Below are 20,133 nucleotides of genomic sequence, written 5' to 3'. Positions count from 1 at the left end.
CAAAGACTGGTGTGGGAGAAATGGGTTTTGCTTCCTGGGACACTGGCATCAGTACTGGGACAGGCGAGAGCTGTTCCGTTGGGACGGACTTCACTTGGCCAGTGCTGGGACTAGAATCCTGGCGAATCGAATAACTAGGGCTGTAGAGAAGGCTTTAAACTGATTAGTGGGGGGGAGGTTTTAAGAGAGCGAAAAATAAAAATGACAGCGGAGAAGGCAATAGAGCAAGGTAGCAGTGGGGAAATTAAAAACCAGAGCATGTCAGGAAGGGACAGAATGTATAATGATAAAGGTAAAGTAGTAAAAGGGGTAAAAGCAGGAATAAATTGTCAGAAAACATATTTGAAAGTTCTTTATCTGAATGCACGCAGCATTCGTAACAAAATTGACGAGTTGACGGTGCAAATAACTACACATGGGTATGATCTAGTGGCCATTACGGAAACATGGCTGCAAGATAATCATGAATGGGAACTAAACATACAAGGGTATTTGACAATTAGGAAGGACAGACAGGAAGGAAAGGGAGGTGGGGTTGCTATGTTAATCAAGGATGGAATCACTGCAATAGTCAGAAATGATATTGGGTCAAAGGACCAGGATAGTGAAACAGTTTGGGTGGAGATAAGGAATAACAAGGGGAAAAAGTCACTAGTGGGCGTAGTCTATAGGCCTCCTAACAGTTGCAACTCTGTTGGTCGGAGTATAAATCAGGAAATAGTTGGGGCTTGTAATAAGGGAACAGCTATAATCATGGGGGATTTTAACTTTCATATTGACTGGACTAATCAAATTGGGCATGGCAGCATTGAGGAAGAGTTCATAGAGTGTATTAGGGACGGGTTCCTTGAGCAGTATGTAACTGAACCAACCAGGGGGCAGGCAATCTTAGATCTGGTCCTGTGTAATGAGACAGGATTAATAAAAAATGTCCTAGTAAAGGATCCCCTTGGAATGAGTGACCATAATATGGTTGAATTCCAAATTCAGTTTGAGGGTGAGAGAGTTGGATCTCAAGCCAGCGTACTAAGCTTAAATAAAGGAGACTATGAAGGTATGAGAGTAGAATTGACTAAAGTGGACTGGGAAAACAGATTAAAGTGTAAGACGGTACAAGAGCAGTGGTCTACATTCAAGGAGATATTTCACATCTTTCAAGATAAATATATTCCACTGAGGAAAAAGGGGAGTAAAAGAAAAGACAGCCATCCGTGGCTTAGTAAAGTAATAAAGGATAGTATTCGACTGAAAACAAGGGCATATAAATTAGACAAATCTAGTGGGAGGATAGAAGATTGGGAAGCATTTAAAAGCCAGCAAACAATAACTAAAAGATTAATTAAGAAAGGGAAGATAGATTATGAAAGTGAACTAGCAAAAAATATAAAAACAGATAGCAAGGGTTTCTACAGCTATATAAAAAGAAAAAGGGTGGCTAAAGTGAACGTTGGTCCCTTAGAGGATGGGACTGGGAAACTAATGGTGGGGAACATGGAGATGGTAAAGACGCTGAACAAATATTTTGTATCAGTCTTTACAGTAGAGGACACTAAAAATATCCCAACACTGGACAAACAGGGGGCAATGGGGGTGGGGGGGGGGAGGAGCTAAACACGATTAAAATCACTAAGGAGATGGTACTCAGTAAAATAATGGGACTTAAGGCGGATAAATCCCCCGGACCTGATGGCCTACATCCTAGGGTCTTGAGAGAAGTGGCGGTAGGGATTGTGGATGCATTGGTGATCATTTTCCAGAACTCCCTGGACTCAGGGAAGGTCCCGGCAGATTGGAAAACTGCTAATGTAACACCCTTATTTAAGAAAGGAAGTAGACAAAAAGCTGGAAACTATAGACCAGTTAGCCTAACATCTGTGGTTGGCAAAATGTTGGCGTCCATTATTAAGGATACAGTAACAGAGCATTTGGATAAACATAATTTAATAGGACAGAGCCAGCATGGTTTTACGAAGGGGAAGTCATGTTTGACAAATTTGCTCGAATTCTTTTGAGGATGTAACATACAGGGTGGATAAAGGGGAACCAGTGGATGTAGTGTATTTGGACTTCCAAAAGGCATTTGACAAGGTTCCACACAAAAGATTACTGATCAAGATAAAAAATCACGGGATTGGGGGTAATATACTGGCATGGGTGGAAGATTGGCTATCTAACAGAAAACAAAGAGTTGGGATAAATGGTTCGTTCTCGGGCTGGCAATCAGTAACTAGTGGTGTTCCACAGGGGTCAGTGCTGGGACCCCAACTCTTTACAATCTATATTAACGATTTGGAGGAAGGGACCGAGTGCAACATATCCAAGCTTGCCAACGATACAAAGATGGGAGGGAAAGCAATGAGTGAGGAGGACATAAAAAACCTGCAAAAGGACATAGACAGGCTAAGTGAGTGGGCAGAGATTTGGCAGATGCAATATAATGTTGGAAAGTGTGAGGTTATGCACTTTGGCAGAAAAAATCAAAGAGCAAGTTATTATCTAAATGGAGAGAAACTGCAAAGTGCTACAGTACAAAGGGATCTGGGGGTCCTGGTACATGAAACACAAAAAGTTAGTATGCAGGTGCAGCAGGTGATCAGGAAGGCCAATGGAATCTTGGCTTTTATTGCAAGGGGGATGGAGTATAAAAACAGGGAAGTCTTGCTGCAGTTATACAGGGTATTGGTGAGGCCACACCTGGAATACTGCGTGCAGTTTTGGTTTCCATGTTTAAGAAAAGATATACTTGCTCTCGAGGCGGTTCAGAGAAGGTTCACTCGGTTGATTCCAGAGATGAGGGGGTTGACGTATGAGGAAAGGTTGAGTAGGTTGGGACTCTACTCATTGGAGTTCAGAAGAATGAGAGGCGATCTTATCGAAACATATAAGATTGTGAGGGGGCTTGATCGGGTGGATGCGGTGAGGATGTTTCCACTGATGGGTGAGATTAGAACTAGGGGGCATAATCTTAGAATAAGGGGCTGCCCTTTCAAAACTGAGATGAGGAGAAACTTCTTCACTCAGAGGGTAGTAAATCTATGGAATTTGCTACCCCAGAGAGCTGTGGAAGCTGCAACATTAAATAAAATTTAAAATGGAGATAAGACATTTTCCTAGCAGATAAGGGAATTAGGGGTTACGGGGAGAGGGCAGGGAAGTGGACGTGAGTCTAGATTCAGATCAGCCATGATCCTATTGAATGGCGGAGCAGGCCCGAGGGGCCATATGGCCTACTCCTGCTCCTATTTCTTATGTTATGTTCTTATGCCATAAATCAGTATGAAGATCCGCAAGAGTCGAAGTTGACATGGAAGAGCAGAATGTACGCGTGAGGGTATCCAGGGCCACATTATCTTTGCCAGGTCGATAATGTATGGTGTAGCCAAAGGCAGCCAATTCCATTCTCCAGAGCTGTATCTTGTTATTCTTAACCTTAGTGTGTTTCCGGTTATCCAGCATAAAGGCCACGGAGCGCTGATCAGTTATAAGCGTGAAATGGCGATGAGCGAGAAAATGACTCCATTTACGTACCGCTTCGATGATAGCTGTAGCCTCCTTCTCGACAGGAGGATAATGGAGCTCGCTACCCTGCAAAGTTCTGGACAGAAATGCAACGGGTCGACCACCTTGATTCAAGGTAGCCGAGATAGCCACCTCCGATGCATCGCACTCGACCACGAAAGGGTGATTTTCATCGATGGAACAAAGCCTGGCTTTTTCCAGTTGTTGCTTGAGGAGGTCGAAAGCTGAAATAGCCATTGCCTCCAACGGAAATGACTTCGCGTGAAGGGGCTGGATCTTGTCAGAAAAGTGGGGTATCCACTTCGCATAATAGGCGAACATGCCGAGGGCCCGACGAAGAGAGATGAGATTCATAGGAGGAGGGAGCTCCTGAAGCGGACAAAGTCGCTCCGGATCCGGTTTGATGACACCATTGCCCACCCAGTAGCCAAGGATGTTGACTGATGGTACTGATTTCACGGATTTGGACTCATTTAAGGTTAAGTTGCGACGACGGAGAACGTCAAGAAGTTTCTGGAGGTTGGCATCGTGCTCCTTCTGGTCATGACCAGCAATGGTGATGTTATCCAGATATGGCAAAGTGTCCATTAAGTTCTCCTGTTTGACTAGGCTCTCCATTGCCCGTTGAAAGACGGCCACCCCATTGGTGACCCCAAATGGAAGGCGACAAAACTGGTAAAGCCGACCGTTGGCCTCAAAGGCCGTATACTTCTTGTCAGAGTCCTTTAACGGTACTTGATGATATGCGCTCTTTAAGTCAAAAGTTGAAAATACCCTGTAGTTGGCAAGGTTATTGACCATGTCATCGATGCGTGGTAGTGGGTAGGCATCCAGATCAGTATACTGGTTAATAGTTTACGAGTAATCGATGCAAAGACGTTTCTTGTGTTGCTTCAGAGGATTTTTAACAACAACGACATGAGCCCGCCAGGAAGATGAACATGGCTCAATGATACCATCCGCTAGAAGGCGAGAGATTTCTGCCTCGGTAAAGGATAGATCATCTTGACTGAAACGTCGTGCTTTAGTGACAATGGGCTTACATCGGGGGAAAGATTGGCGAACAAGGAGGGCTTGTCGAGCGAAGCCACCGAAAGCGCACAAAATGGTACTTTGGAAATAGTAAGCTCCGGCTTTGACCCTCCAAACTCGAAAGTGAGTCTTTTGTGTTGCTTCTGGAAATCCCACTGCATAGGTTTTTGAGCACCCAAGCCAGGTGGAAAAATAAGTGCGGCCATTGAGAATAAGGTCGACAAGACAAAAGCCGGAAGAGTTGGTGGTCAGTGTCAGCAGAGCCATTGCAATTTCCCTGTCCGAGGTGTAAATATGTAGTTTTATCTTACTGACAGCCTGCTCACTGATGAATGAGTCAGAGCTACATGAAAAGATTAGTGCACTCAAAATGTGTCCATTTACCGAAACCTTTGTGGCTGCATGGGACAGGCTTTGGGGAAAAACAGCTGTGATGGGAGGAGGGGCAGTTTTAAACTTGATAGCTGTAACATTAGTAGTGGCTCTTGGGAGAGGAGCAGTTTTATAGATGACAGCTGTAACATTAGTAGTGGCTCTTGAAAAAGGAGCGCTTTTATAGATAGCAGCTGTAACCCTAGGAGAGGCTCTTGACTGACATACTTTAGAAAAGTGACTTTTCTTACTGCAATGATTGCAGGTTGCATTACGAGCCGGACAAAATTTCCTATAGTGAAATGTACCTCCACAGAAGAAACACTTCTTTTTAGATTACCAAGATGCCGCTAGGGTAGGGTCGTCATCAGCTAGGATAGAGTTGTCATCGGTGAGGGCTTCCACCTGAGGCTTATCGGAGGAGTCACTAAAAGTGATAGCAGCAGTCCGTGCACGTGGTAAAAGATAGGCATCTGCATTTTTTTTGCTAAGTCCAGAGAATATGCCGGGCCATAGGCAGATTGTAACTCGTGGGTTTTATTCTCCAACAGACGCTGGCGTATGAAGGGTGATGCAATTCCATTAATAAAAGAATCACAAATTAATTCCTCCTGGTACTGCTCAGCTGAGACAGCTTTGAGATTACAGTCTTTGCTGAGCCTGCAAAGCTTTTGAAGGAATTCGTCAAGTGATACCCCGGGTTGTTGTCGAGTTGTGACCAGTAAGTGCCGAGCAAAAATTTTATTTGGGGCCTTAACATATAGTTGCTGCAGTATTTGGATAGCGGAGTCATAGTCTACACAGTCTTCGATATAGTCAAACACATGAGGAGATACATAATTGGCAAGCATTTGTAACTTATCAGGAACATTCTCATCACAAGCCCGGAGGAATTTGCTGAAGGTACGATACCAGTGTTTCCATGCCTTAGCAGTTGTAGGTGAATTCGGGTCCAGGTCAAGATGGGCGGGTCTGAGTAGTTTCTCCATGATGGATTGATTACTACGTCTGGTTCCCTTCTAACGTTTGAGTCATAGCCGTCTGTTCCCAAAATCACTCAGAGCATGGAGCAAGTTCCAGTTGATTAAATTGATGTAAGAAAACTACTAGGCACTTGGTCTAAGCATTAAACAAAGCTTTAATCAACTGTTTTACAACATGGAGGTCCAGTTGTGTCCTTCACTAGTTCCTGTTAAGAATGTACTGTGCAAGCTGGGCCCGTGCCCGAGTATTTATACTCTCCCTGGACAGCGCCACTCGCAGGCCGCTCAGTATTATTTCATAAGTCTTTCTTTCATGAATGACTGATTCATGTCAAGGTGTATTTCATGATGCAATTCAAAGAACCATTTGAGTAATATGCCATGTAAGTCATTGTGGTACAGCAGGTCCTTGTATTGTGTATTTAACTCCTGCAGCAGATTTAACACTGACGGTGCTTCAGGCTTCTTGCTCAATTAATGCTGACAACCACATTCACACTGATTTTAGGTGGACCATTCGGGTCACCAGAGCTTCTTGGTGTACATCGCAGTGGTGGTAGATGAGTTGGGTCAGTACACCGGCAACATAAATGGTGAATATGTATTCAAGACTGTCTCCACCATTTGGGTAACTGTACTACAGAAAACAGCAAAAGACAGCCCATACTTCCATTGGTCATCTTCTTCTTCACAATTGCTTTAACTCCATATGGCTGATTCTGCAATCAGGCATTTCACAGAGAGCGCAGGTTAGAAAATTACAGGGCCATAGGCCATGATTTTCCTTCCATTAAATATGAATGGAAATATCACAGAATGCAGACCCACGATGTCCTGACCTGCACTCCCTGTGAGCACCAATCTTCACTGAGAATACCTGATCATGGAATCAGCCCTCATATTTCTCCCCAAGCATAGGTTCATGTACACAAAGAGATCAGATCCTGTTAACAAAACAATTCATATCTTTACAAATGCAATAGATTACATTTCAATGTGGAATTTCTAAATATATTTAAAATTATTTTGAAATTCCCTCCATGCTCTCCAAAGCAACAAGTTGTTTGATCACATTGAAGGAGTCGTCAACTCCTCTCACAATGATAAGCAATTGGGCTGTGTCCACATTGTCAGTGCATTCATTCAAAGCAAGGCTTACCACACAAAACTCTGAGCCTTTTCAACCAGTTGTCTGTGACATCATTTGAAAGCTCACTGCATTTTGTTGCATGATAAACTGATGTTAGTGACGATCTCTCCTCTGGGCAGACAGTTTCTGGCATGGCATCTGTGCACTGCTCACAAAAGCACCATTGCAGAGGGCTTTGCTGCCTCTGAATCATGTCCAACACAAGAAAACTGGCTGGGACCCCGTCTGTGTTTGCTTTTGAATGCTGGAAAATGTGGCACTACAGGGAGAGTTGATTTTTCAATTTGTTGACCATCTCCCTTAATTTTATCAAACTTTGCTTTCTGCTTGGTCTTGTAGCGGTGCTGCAAATTGTACTCTTAACATGGCACACAATTCATGACACACAAGACAAAGGCTGGGGAGAAAAATTCGGTTGATTTGCACCTCCCATTAGCGCTCTAAGAGGTTGGTAATGGGGCGCAAAGCAACTAGCGCCTGGGCACGGAACCACCAACGCCTTCTGGAAAATTCAGTGGGAGGTTAGCGGTGGCGGTAACCATTAGCGCCCTGTGGCACTGCGCCTCCAGCGATGATGTCATCGCTGTGCGCAGCGCCCCGGCTGTGATCTTTGGTAGCGCCCCCTGACTTACTGCCGGACGCTATGTCCAACAGAGTCGGGGGGCCTACCTGCGGCCGGGGAAGCGCAAATTAAAGGGGAGGTGCCGGGCGGCCATTTTTGTTGCTGGCTGACTGCCAGCACCTGCCCCTGTTGCTGTGCCTGGCCTTCTGTGCAGCCCCCCCCCACCCCCCGCAGGGTGCTGGCTGCGCGCCGTGAGCCCGGCACTCCGATCCCTGGTGGCCCAGCTGGGCCGCGGGTCACGCTGCGCTCGGCCCCTCCCCTTTAATAAGGGGAGGAAGGCCTGCAGTACCGTGGCGCTGCGGCACATAGCGCCATGATATTCACTCGCAGCACCCCAAGAGGGAGGCGGGGCACTTCCAGTAGCGCCCCGCCTCCCTCTTGAGGCGCTATTAGTGAATTTTGGGCACGGGGGCGCTAATTAGCTAAAATGATAGCGCCCCGGAGAAGTTAGCCTCCCAAAGGGGGCGCGACCCAATTTTTCCCCCCTGATCTTTTAGGAAAGATTCTAATATCTTTCCTACCACTGACATTAAGAAAACTGGTCTATAGTTCCCTGGATTAGTTCTACCTCCCTTTTTGAAGATAGGAATTACATTTGCTGTTCGCCAGTCCTCTGGCACTATTCCTTTTCCTACTGATTTTTTTATATGAATACTAGTGTTTCTGCTCTCTCCTCCCTAGTTGCGTTAAGTATCCATAGGCTATCCATCTAAACCCAGGGGTCTTGTCCTCCTTATGTTTGGCTGATAGCTCTTTTCTTTCTAGATTAACTGCTGTAATATTCTTCTTGACTTCTTCTACTGTTGCAATTTCCTCTTTGTTAACCTCATCAGTGAAAACTGAGGCAAAGTACCTGTTCACCTACTGGCACTGCATATCAGGAATTCCCGGCGTGATCCCCACAGTTTCCCAGTACGTGCTCCATGCTTGGAACATGATTCTGAAAACTGATCCTTTAGTGTCTGGTAGTACTAACAAAATGAGCTTTAGCTATCAAATCACAATAGCAACAATGAGATGTTTGTACTAATAGGGTTTGCAATAATGAGATTCTCCCATGATTGTTAAACATCTATTGTTTCTTTTAAATAAAAGCAGTATAGTTTGTACATAATGCAGAAAACCTGTGGAAGAGCTTATTATTTGTGACACTGTAACTCAGCTAGCCAATATAACGATGCATAACAGAGGTACATGTTGTATGTCAATCAATGCATTACCTGGTAGGGATAGCTGTACCAACAGTGCCTTGTTTCCCAAAGCCAAGAAGCCTACACAAGAAACAGAACAAATCTTAAGAATCAATAACAAAGCTGCATCAATCTTTGAACATCAATACATATGTGTCTTATACATGTCAATCTCTTTAAAAAAAAACAGGCACAAATCTATGGTAAGGGGGTGCATATTCCTTTATTTTCCTTTCTTGGCCTTTTGTAGCAGACCTTTGTCCTACTTCTGGTTCCAGTGTGTCCTATTACTTTGATTCCCCCACTTATAGCTCCCATTGGGGTATCTGCTTCCTGCTAATTATTAAGGTAGGAGATAATTACATTTACTCTAGAAGAGTAGATACACCAAAACTCCTTAGCTAAGTGAACCTGCTCTGCAACACTTACAGCACAGCTAGTTTCATTGATTGAGCATTTCCACTTGTTTCAAGATGATTAAGTGCCCACTCAAGTTGTGTAAGTCTAACTCTCTCAAACCTGGAGAGTCAGTAGGAAGGTATGGGAGCAGGAATGGGAGCAAAGCCACTAAAAAGTACTGAGAAGTAGCCAGAAGTATGGAAAGAACATCGAAAATCAGTGAAGGAGCAGGAAATGTGAAAAACCTAAGAAAGGGAGTGGGAAGTGGAGAAATGTCAGGAGAGGAAGTGAGAGCCCATATTTTCTTGATGCATTTTCACACACGAGTCTAAAAGCACATGACCAGAAGAAGAAAAAATCATACTGCCATTTCCATATTTATGTTTTTAGATTCCTAATTGCCATTTTTTGGTGCCACATTTCTTTCTTCAGCCTGGTTGGAGAGATTTCTGTGAATGTTGTTTCACAATTGGGTGGCAGGTAGTGAGACTGATATTTCAATGCCTTCTCCCTTTAAAATAGGATGTCCCCCTGGTGTACTATACTCCATCTAGTGGCTCAGCCATGAACTGGGAACAAGCACCGAGATGTTCAAATTCTAGTTAAAGATGGGATTCAAACACCAGTTAAGGCTGGGATTGAAATTCCAAGGCCCATAGATTGGAATTTGAATGAACAATTACTAAAGCTAGTGAGTCAATACATGTACATTTTCAGATGCACTAAATCATGGTTTTGAGAAAAAAAACACTTCTTTTGTTAAATAAGGAGGTTGTCTTACAGCTTTATACAAAAAATAGCCTAGTGTCACAGGTTTAGGGTTTTGCCTTAAACAGTCTTAGCATCTTATCTTTTGACCTGCTTGTCCAATATCTAATTGTACAATAGTGTAACAATAATATCCCTTTGTAATCGGAACCAGATATTCATGTCTTTCACCTGTGTCCTTCTTCAATCTCTTTGAAGGTGGACTGAGAAAACATTTGATGAAATGAGACAAGGTACGAATCACGAAGCTGCTCTGTTTCATGATCACTTAGTTCATTCAGTACAACATAATAATTCAAAATAATCAGAATGCTATGCTTCCCCAAATCAGTGGATCATTTAATTTGACTTAAACAAAATGGCTCCTAACTACCCCCCTGCATGACAAACCTCTGAGTCTGACCAAAGCTTGCCCTCACAGCTTTCACTTTGAAGACCTGACTGACTATCTATATCACTCATTTTACCATTTTGGGTAGGGGGTGGGGGAGTTTGAAAATCTGTCCGTGGCCTGAACCTGCCAGTAGTTGTCAGAAGCAAAGACAGGTGTCTGTAGGCAGAATGGCAAGAAAATCACGTTAGAAATTGTTTCTCAGCTGCAGAAATCACTAGTCAAAATCTTCAGGCTCTGAAACCCCTCACTATCACCTGTATCAGCTGATCCTGGCAGCTGCTTTGCCTTATAACATCCCAGCCTGTTACCCACAGTGCATTAGGAGTGTAAAACCAGGAAATTGCAGTGCCACTGGTCCTCATGTTGACATATACAAATGAGGTCAGTCAGGACTTGGCAGGCAGATAACAGGAAAGTTCAAAAATGCAGAGGGTACTCAGGGGAAGTGTTTTAATGACAGAAATTGGAGAGAAACAGCTTCTGGCCAAATATCCTGCCTGAAAAGATTTCCTGTGTCATTTATGCAATGCAAATATGCTAATAACAGCAAATTGCAAGAACTCCAGATCATGCTGTGGTGCCATACCAATGTACCATGGTATCTGTTGAGTTGCACTATTATAAAGACAAGTAAACAAATCCTCAATCCAGTTGCTATTAGGCATGAGCCTACAAAATTGCCCCTAATTTGGCAATACAGTAATTGGTAATCGCCCTCAAAGCAGCCACAGAATGGTTGGTGTAGGAAATGGAAAAACGTCTTACTAGTGTGGTTTGCATTGCTCTTCTGAGGCTGGGCCTGAGGCAGGTTGTTGGGGCAGTCCTGACGGTGCTTGATGCTGATACGTGTGGCCACAAATGAGGAAGTGTTCCATTCCACAGCGCTAACATCTCTCACATTAATGAGTTCAAAATTCACACACACACACAAAACTTTTTTGGGATATTGAAAATCCACAGCCACCATAACTCCAGTGAGAGTGTGGCAGCATGTTGAGTTGAATTCTTTTGCTTTAGCCCCCTTTTAAAGAGGCTGAGAGGACACTGTTGGCTGCTTTCTAGCGGAGGATAAATACAAGTTGTCGTTGTTGTTGTTGGAAATGGTTCGTTTTCCCTCCTGGTCCGGGACACTTCCACTGCAGAATGCGGCCTCCCTTGGTGGGCAGGTGCCCAGATGCGTCCCATGTAGCACAAATGCCCATCTGAGACATTTAAATGAAGGGACCTCCTCCTGACGCCACAAAGTTTGCCAGGATCAGTACCAGGGGTCTTGGACAAGTGCATCCCTCACATTTACACCAGGCTGCAGCTACTGCATATTTCCAGCCCCATAATTTTTTCCCCAAGTGGCTAATTTGTGGCATCGATCTAAAAGCTGTGCTCTTACTATTTTAGCATTCCCATTAAAGTAATTAATAATGTGGTGTGCTTTCTACATAGTATGTGTATTTAATTCAAAGTAACATCTGCATGACATTTTCATAAACTTCTAGGGGGCAAATTTCCCCTGGTTTAGCCCACCTTTAGTGCAAGACACCATCTTGGTAAAGGAGTTGAAGCGTGTGCTAGGAATGGCTGCCCAGAGGATCATTAAGGCTCTGATTGACAATTAAACTGCCTGCTAGCACTTATTAAACAGGCTGCACGCCATTCAGTAGGTTAACGCTGCAATTAATGATCTCTCTAAACTGTGGCCAGCTGAACAGGAGTAAAGAAGTAGTTGCTGAGGATTTTGAGTGCTACTTAAAGCCATGCTCAGCTTTCAGTGTTCACTTGTTGCTGGAGATTGACTGGCTGCACTGCGTTTGAAGAGGACTTTTGAGATAGCTAGGGAGACTTTCTGGGACACTTTGTCAAAACTTCACCAACACTCCATCAACATTTTTCCTGGAAATCTCTGAGGGCTTCATCTAAAGAGAATGGGTGCTGTGCTACTCTTACCTTATTGGAGACTTTACAGGAGTCACCAGGAGAAAGGGACTGGTTGGTCATGGGGATTTTGCTAGGGGTCCCCTTGGTCTGGAGGAAAGGGAGGAGGAGTTGAGGTTAGGCAGAGCAGCATCAGCTGCTGGGGGAGAGAGGGAGAGGAGGAATAGGAGGGCTCCAGCTTTGTGGTGACTTGCTGTATGCTCCACAATCTGGCAATTATGAGAGACCAGTCATTACCACCAGCAATTGTGCTAGAGGGTCAAGCTCAGGAGCCACAAGAGGAGAAGCAGGAAGACGAGGAGGAGGAGTTTGAGCAGGAGGAGGAAGAGGAGGGGGGAACCAGAGGGTTCCAGGTGGATGACCCGCACCTGGGAGGGATGGTCACCACCATTTAATTGAAGACCGCTTTTGAGATATGTCCTCCACTATTATGTCCGTGTGTAATTGAGACACGGACTGCAGGAGTTGGTTACAACAGGTCTTTACTGAGTGGAGACAAACTGGAACTAACTATGCAAAGTTACTACACAGGCTTATATACAGGGGTGGTCACTACTGGTACTGCAGTATACAGGGGCTGCAGAATATAGTTCCTTCTGCAAAGTACATACACTACAATTCCTCCCCTTTTAGCTAAACTGTACATAACATTCGATTAATAATTAAATAACATATTTACAATTACAGTTGCTAGATACATTAGCTGAAGTTAAGCAATTATAAGTTCAGTCTTTGAGGAGGCTTCCTGATTCTGTCTGGATAACGCCTCTTTGGGGTATCAGGTTCTTCTGGCAAAGTTGATTCGGGATCAACGTCGTTGTTTGGTTCATCTGCTTCCAATATCACCGATTCTGAGGTAGATACTATTGGTACTTCGGTTTCATCAGCAGGTGTATCGGATCGTGGTGTGGAATTGACGTTTTCCAGTGACTCTAGAATCTGGTCAGCATAGCGTCTTACAATGCTCTCTCCAACATCCGCGGTATACATTAGGGGTCCTTGCCGTGTGCAGATCGTTCCTGGCTGCCATTTCTCTGTGCGGTAGTCCCGGGCCAAAACTGGTTGACCTATCTTGAAACTCCTGGTCGGCCTTTCATTCATATTCTGAAACTGCCTGTTCTCCACATCTCTTCTGATGTTTGGCTTAACCAAATCCAAGCGGCATCGTAGTCTTCGATTGAAGAACAGCATGGCTGGAGTTTGGTTGGTAACCGCATGTGTCGCATTCCGGTAGGCAAACAAGAAGTTATCCACCTTGTGTTGTAGGGGTATGTCTTCATTACACATTGCTTTGATAGCCTTCTTGAATGTTTGAACAAACCTCTCAGCCAATCCATTGGTGGCTGGATGATATGGGGCAGATGTGTAATGCTTAACACCATTGTTCTTTAAGAACCTCCGGAACTCTTCAGACACAAACTGTGGTCCATTGTCGGAGCAAATCTGTTCAGGCAGCCCATTTCTGGCGAATATGGTTCGTAAGACTGTGATAGTTTTTTCTGTGGTGGTTGAGGACATTTTTATTACCTCTGGCCACTTTGAATGTGCATCCACCGCAATTAAAAACATCGAGTCCATAAATGGACCAGCAAAATCAATGTGCACCCTTTGCCATGGAGATGAGGGCCACTCCCATGGATGTAGAGGGGCTTGTGGTGGGGCGTTTTGGACCTTCTGGCATCCTGTACAGCTCTTGGTCATCTCTTCAATTTCTCTATCGATTCCCGGCCACCACACAAACGCTCTGGCCAAGTTCTTCATTTTTACCCCTCCCAGATGACCCTCATGAAGTTCATTGAGCACTCTATCCTTCAATTTGGGTGGAATTACTACTCTGGATCCACACATCAAGGTTCCTCTGCACACTGACAGCTGTTCTCTTCTCGGCGAGAATGCTGGCAACAGTGGTTCGCCATGTGCTGGCCATCCCTTCACCGTTAAATCATAGACCCAGGAGAGTGTCGGGTCATTTCGTGTTTCCTTTTCTATGTTTGCATTCGTCACACTGTTGCCACATGCCTTACCTTCCATGAGGATCCATCAGGAAGAGCAGCATCTGCACTCAATCCTTTCGCCCCCTTCCCCATGAAGATCACAATAAAAAAGACCATCAATTCCACCACAACCTAATTACCATCATCACTCTTATCACATTTATCTACAGCAAAAACAATGAACGCATGGCACAACCAACAGCATTTACCAATCTTAAACTATTCATCCTGGTGCTTACCCTTAGTGGCTATCCATAAGTGATCTTGCCTACTCTGGTGCTTCTACGAAGTGCAACCCCAGTGGCAGCAGCACGCGAGGTGGATGGCTACTGAGAATCTGAAGACAGCAGTTCAGATGTCCTCCTGGGACGCCCTCGAGAGGCTGTGGGCCATGATGGCCCCGCCTCAGACTGCACCATCTCAGCATAGGCTTCAGCAGTCTGGGCCGCCTGGCTGACAGACAACTGCAAGGGCAATGGTGGAGTGGCGGGGGAGGGAGCAGGAATGCTGCCATCTGGAGGGAGGCCAGTAGGTTCCTGCTCTGTGATTTCCATGCCACTACCTTGGGGCGTTTGTTCAGCCAGCCTACTGATCTGCTGGAGGGCAGCTTTCTGGGCATTGGAGACACTCTGCATGCTCCTTTTGACCGAGGAGCCCAGAGCCGCCATGGCAGCTACCTGACTTCCATTGCAGCACTTTGCTGATCCATGGAAGATGCAAGTAGTGCAATGGAAGCTGTTCAGGCTTCCATTGCAGCACTTTGTCGTTTCATGAAAGCTGTTTGGCGTTCCAAGGAAGCTGCAATAACTGCATTGGAAGCTACGACCTCAGTCATCAGACGCTGCATGATGCTGAGCTCCACAGGTGACTGGATGGAATTGGCCAGCTTCTCCACGCTAGAGAGGATGGGTTCCAGGCTCTGCAACAAGCCATGAGCCAAGCTGGAGGCGGACTCCTCCATCCCCTTAGTCACGACCCGTAAGCTTTCAGAAAGGCTGTCCATTGCACCAAACATTTGGTTTGTTGCACCCATCAGCCTTCTTCTGAAGCTCGGCTCTGCAAGGTCCTCATCTGACTCCTCTGCAGCAAAACTAGTATGTGATCTTGCATCCTGGAAAGGTGGCAGATGTGGTGATGCTTCCACCCTGTGAGCCTGTTGCCCACTAGTGCCCGGTGCGTCCCACTGTGAGGGTCCATGCTCTACCCTAGCCTCTAAGTTATGCTTGGTGCCGGTCTCTGAACTGGTGCCTGCGACAGTGGTAGCAATTGACGCAGTGCCGTCTTCCTCGCTCTCCTCCTCCTCTTCCTCTGGGGGTGAGGCGGCTCTTCCTCTTCTTCCACTTCCTCCAGAGACGAGGTGGATCTTGCTCCTGGGAGCTTGCAATGATAAAGCTAGAAGGATTAGGGTGTAGCGTGTGTGTCCACTGTAGGAGGATGTGTGTGATGAGACCACATGGAGCTTGAGACTTAGGATAGGTTTGGGGGATTAGGGATCAGGAATAGTTGTGGATCTGTGAGGAAGCTGGAGTGGCCACATACCTCTTGGTGATCTGTCCCCTGCTCTGCCTGTGGGCACGGTGTCTGCCACTCCCCTCCCGGTCTACACCAGCACTGCCTCCTCAAGGGGAGTGATATCATGCAGTCATGCTTCCCTTCTGTAGGGGGTTTGCACAGGCGTGTTTGGTCAGTCAGCTTTGCCTCTGACTACCTTCTTTGAGCGGTTTGAATCGCTCGCCCACTGGGTTCTGGACACCGGACTTAGATACAGGCAGCGATACAGAAAATCGAGTAGACAAGTGGTTTGGTGTAAAAGAACCAAGATTTTATGAGGGGCCAGAACTTCATGCTCACCAATCCAAGAACTTGTTATGTTTAAAAAAACAGTTGAAGGTTTTGGGTTCACTCCTTGTGCACTCTGTGGCCTGCCGACGTCACGTGGTTCCAGCGCCCTGCAAGGGTGCCGTCCAGGTAAAATACCCCAATATTAAAGTCTCTGCCTGGGTATTTTACCTCGCAGGACGGGCTCTTCTTCAGTTGATGTTCTTCCTTGGTTGATCCTGTTGGGTTGAATGAGCTGGACTGAGGGCCCGTTTATTCGAAGCCCCACGCAGTCTTCTTCATACAACCCGTCCTGGTTGTAATCTAGCAGCGAGTTGAGAGGCAGGAGGCAGGAGGGAAGAGGCAAGAGAGAGAGTGGCTTCCCGATGGGCCCATAGTTATACCCCCATCGGGAGCCCTTATCTGCGCGCCAAATCAGTTCAGTCCTTTGTCCGATTTGGGTGAGCTCGTTTTAAATGTTTAAAAACATTTATAAAAATGACCTGTAGAGTGATAGTCGTTATGTCTAAAGTAGCCTCGAAACCCTAGCCGTTGTTAAAGACAAGTTGTGAATTGCTCCCATTCAGGCTTAATGTCTCTGGTGAGCGGTTCCCGATTTAAAATGCAGAAAGCCTAATGGATTGATGGAGCCCATTCCAACTTAATGACTGGAATGTACAGTCTTTTGTTCATTTTATCAGTCCTTACAAAGTCTTTGATTAGTTTAAAACTTGAACTCCTTGACCTGCTTGTTTTGCAGAACCTTTGTTTTAAAATCCCATTTGGCCTGGTCACCAGGTTTACCGCAGCCATTTTGGGTACCCTGGTTTTAAAATCAAGTCCATCCAGGGTCCCTTTTAATTAATAACTTCGGGGAATGTTGGAATTTTGAGAACCTTACAGTCCGCCCTGTGATACTAAAACTTGCTTGAAGTATCATACTAGGTGAGCAAAATTTCTGACCCTCCATAATCAACCTTCCCCTGTATTTACCTATCTATGATCCCATGACACATGCATTTCCCATTCTAGAAAAAAAGTAGTTTACAATTAAACATCCATAGATAGAATACAGTCAGTTACACACATCCAAGTGTGGAGGGGGTCCAACACCCCTGCACCACTTGGTACACACATATCTTTATTTAAAACACCATACTTCAAACATCTTTATTAAAATTAATAAAAGGAACATGCAAAAACAACCTTTAAGCATTACAACACAGCAAAACAACAATGATGCTTTAATGATACAAAAACAGAACTTAAACGGGTGTATCTCCTTCCACCCGAACGCAATGTTCCTTCCAAGTCTTTTGGTTTCTAAACTCCCATATGTGACCCTTTCTCTTACACTGGATACATACTAGGTACAGCACTATCCCTAACTGACAAACCACAAGAATGTGGGAGGCCAGTCTGATCCACGACGGGACATCTATATTATTGAAAATGTCCCACCAAGGTGGGATCACAATATCTAATATGTTAGCCCCTATTTCTACTGTTTTCTGCTCTAGAGTGGAAAAATGCTTTTGAGAAATGATACTCAAATGTATACACTCTGAGCAGTTTACTTAAAACTAACCATCACCTTAATTAGAATTAAATCAAACACCCTAAACTTAACACTATATAAACTTAAACTTAAATTACCTAAACTTAAAATTACCTAAAACTATATACATCTGCCGCCCGTCTCTGAGCGGCCAGCCTAATCCCTGTTTGGGCTGCTGCACACCGCTTCCTGCGGCGTGGTCGCACTGACCTGCACTTCCGGTCCCTCGCAGCCTGTGGCTGCTGGCTGGGGACCTCTATCCTTTGACCTATCCCTAACTCGGGAGGCTGCCCTTTTAAACTGGGGAGCCGGTGACCATGGTTTCCTAGGCTGGAGTGTCCGAGGGGACCTTCTAGGAGGTGCTACGTGTGGGGTTTTCTTGGCGGGTGGACCTTTGGCTCGGACCACAGCCTTTGCTAGCGCGGTCCGTGGGTTTTCCACGACTGCTGGCTGGGGGTCCTCTACCTCAGATTTCACCTCTCCCAAACTTGGGTCGATGGCAGGTAACCTTTCGCCGCCTGCCGCTGCAGGCTGAGAGTGTCCACCCCCAGGTTCCAAACCTGGGTCAGGGGCGAGATTCTCGTGTTCGGGCTCCTCCCCATCTGAATCCCAAAAAATTGGGGGAGTGTCCTGAACGGTGGGCGGAATGGCTCCTCCCCTAACACAAGCCACAGCGCCTGCCTGTGCAGCCTGTGAGCTTGTTCCCGCTACAGGCTGAGGATCTCTATCCTCAGACCTTGTCCCAACTGGCTGCTCTTTCTTTTCAGATTTAAACAACTTACATTGTTTAATATAACTAGCAGCCTGCCAGTAACCCTGTTCTAAATTCTTTCTCCTTACCGGGGTGGCCTTAAAGGCGGGATCTTGGGCTTGGACCTGCTTTTGGTCCGGGGCCAAAGCTACCCCATGTGCCTCCCTTGTCCCGGATTGCGGCTACCGGGCCTGCTCTACAGGGATCCCAGAACTCTCTTTCCCTGCCCCCTGCTTGGCCACCTCGTTGGTCTTTTGGTTACCCTCCCATGTGGTATGGAGGGATCCTAAACCTATGGCCAAAGGTTTTGACCTTTCCCCAGCCTGCTCGTTCCCTGTGGGTCCCATTAAGCTAAATGGGACCTTGTTAGACCGGGGTGAATTGGTCGGGTCTTCTGAATGGACCACCATGCTGGAAGCTCCAATGTCCACTGAATATCTCCCCTGCACCGTCTTCACCCCCATCCTAACATGGGGCCTGCTCCCCTCAGCGTTTTCACGGGGACACAGGTCGACAGGCTGCGCTGGCTCTAGTCATTGCTGGGAGTGGGATGGGGCAGACGGGGTCAAAGCACCGGTGGTGGCTGCTACTCTCCCCTGGCCAGTCAGAAGAGACCACATTGCCTCCAATAGTGACTCGACCGAGGTGGGGGGAATTCCTGTCTCTACCTTTTGGACTGGGGCTGTGGGATTCTTTCCCTTGTTGTCTTTCCAGGGATTCTTAGTCTTTTCTCCAGTGACCGTCTTTCCCGCACCCATAGCAATTGAGCTTGGCATTGGAAGGGTGATTCCCTTCCTGATGCCATTCCTTTCTACTCTGCACTCCAGGTTTTACCTCATGCACCTTCCCTTTAAGTGGGTGTGCATCGGTTCCCCTGCCGTTTTTGTAAGCTAGGGTTAGCTGCCTGATCACCGTAGGTTCGGTGGTCTGGGGATTTCTGGGGTCGAACCAGACCTCTGCCTTGGCCCGGACCTGTGGCAAGCTGTTCGCCACCAGGCAACGGAGCCAGTGGGTCTGCTGATCCTGGTTCAGGAATGCCCAGTCAGGCATTCCAGGACAGGCGCTCCTATGAACTGGCCACAGCCTGTCCGCAAAAGCCTGCGGGGCTTCCCCTGCGAGCTGCACAGTCCTCTCCACACGGGAGAAAGGACTGCCCTCATTCATCCCCATGGCCGCCAGAACTTCATCTCTGAGCTCCTCATACCCACTCTGCCCCCTCTTACACTTGTCAGAAAGGGATTGGAGGAGCCTACTGTCCAGGGAAAATAGCAACATTTTGGCCTGCTCGGCATCATCGCACTCGTTGATGCCGGCCGCCTGTTCTATTTCCCTGAAGTGGACCGAGGGGTCCCCTGTCTCGGTGAGCTTTGGAATATGGCTCACCATGGCCCTAAGCTGTTGGGCGCTATGTGGTAACACAAACTGGTTTCGGAGGGGTCCATCACCGTCGCCATCAACGGGCGGGCCGAACCTCCGATGCCGGGCGGGGCACATTGGTCCCGGCTCCAACCTTTCTAATGGGTGTTGCTCCACCTCCGCTTCTACTTCTGTTTCCACCCCCCTTTGCTGCCAGGCCTCGCTAAAGCTCGGCGCTATGGGTGGTGGCCGTGAAACCTCCGTTTCCACAACTGGTTCTTGTGGAACCGTTCTCCCC

The 20,133-nt window shown here is 46.4% G+C and overlaps 1 protein-coding gene across 6 annotated transcripts in view; it reads right to left on the bottom strand.

The window, feature by feature from the left end:
• Positions 1 to 20,133, bottom strand: part of cers6 (ceramide synthase 6) — a 384,111-nt gene that overhangs the window by 90,939 nt on the left and 273,039 nt on the right. For 5 of the 6 annotated variants that reach the window (XR_015078198.1, XM_085986467.1, XM_085986466.1 and 2 more), the window contains one exon: positions 8,899 to 8,949. The exons of the other annotated variant lie outside the window; for it this stretch is intronic. Coding sequence is in view for 4 of the 5 variants with exons in the window: in XM_085986467.1 (XP_085842593.1) it covers positions 8,899 to 8,949 (51 nt within the window). In the remaining variant the exon portion in view is untranslated. The remainder of the gene's footprint in view (positions 1 to 8,898; positions 8,950 to 20,133) is intronic. 6 annotated transcript variants of the gene reach the window in all.

The sequence above is a fragment of the Somniosus microcephalus genome, chromosome 4, assembly GCF_052327205.1.
Source record: "Somniosus microcephalus isolate GS21.2 chromosome 4, FLI_Smic_1.0, whole genome shotgun sequence".
Taxonomy (NCBI): domain Eukaryota; kingdom Metazoa; phylum Chordata; class Chondrichthyes; order Squaliformes; family Somniosidae; genus Somniosus; species Somniosus microcephalus.
Note: the sequence above shows the minus strand (reverse complement) of the source record. Positions and strands in the feature narration are given on the sequence as shown.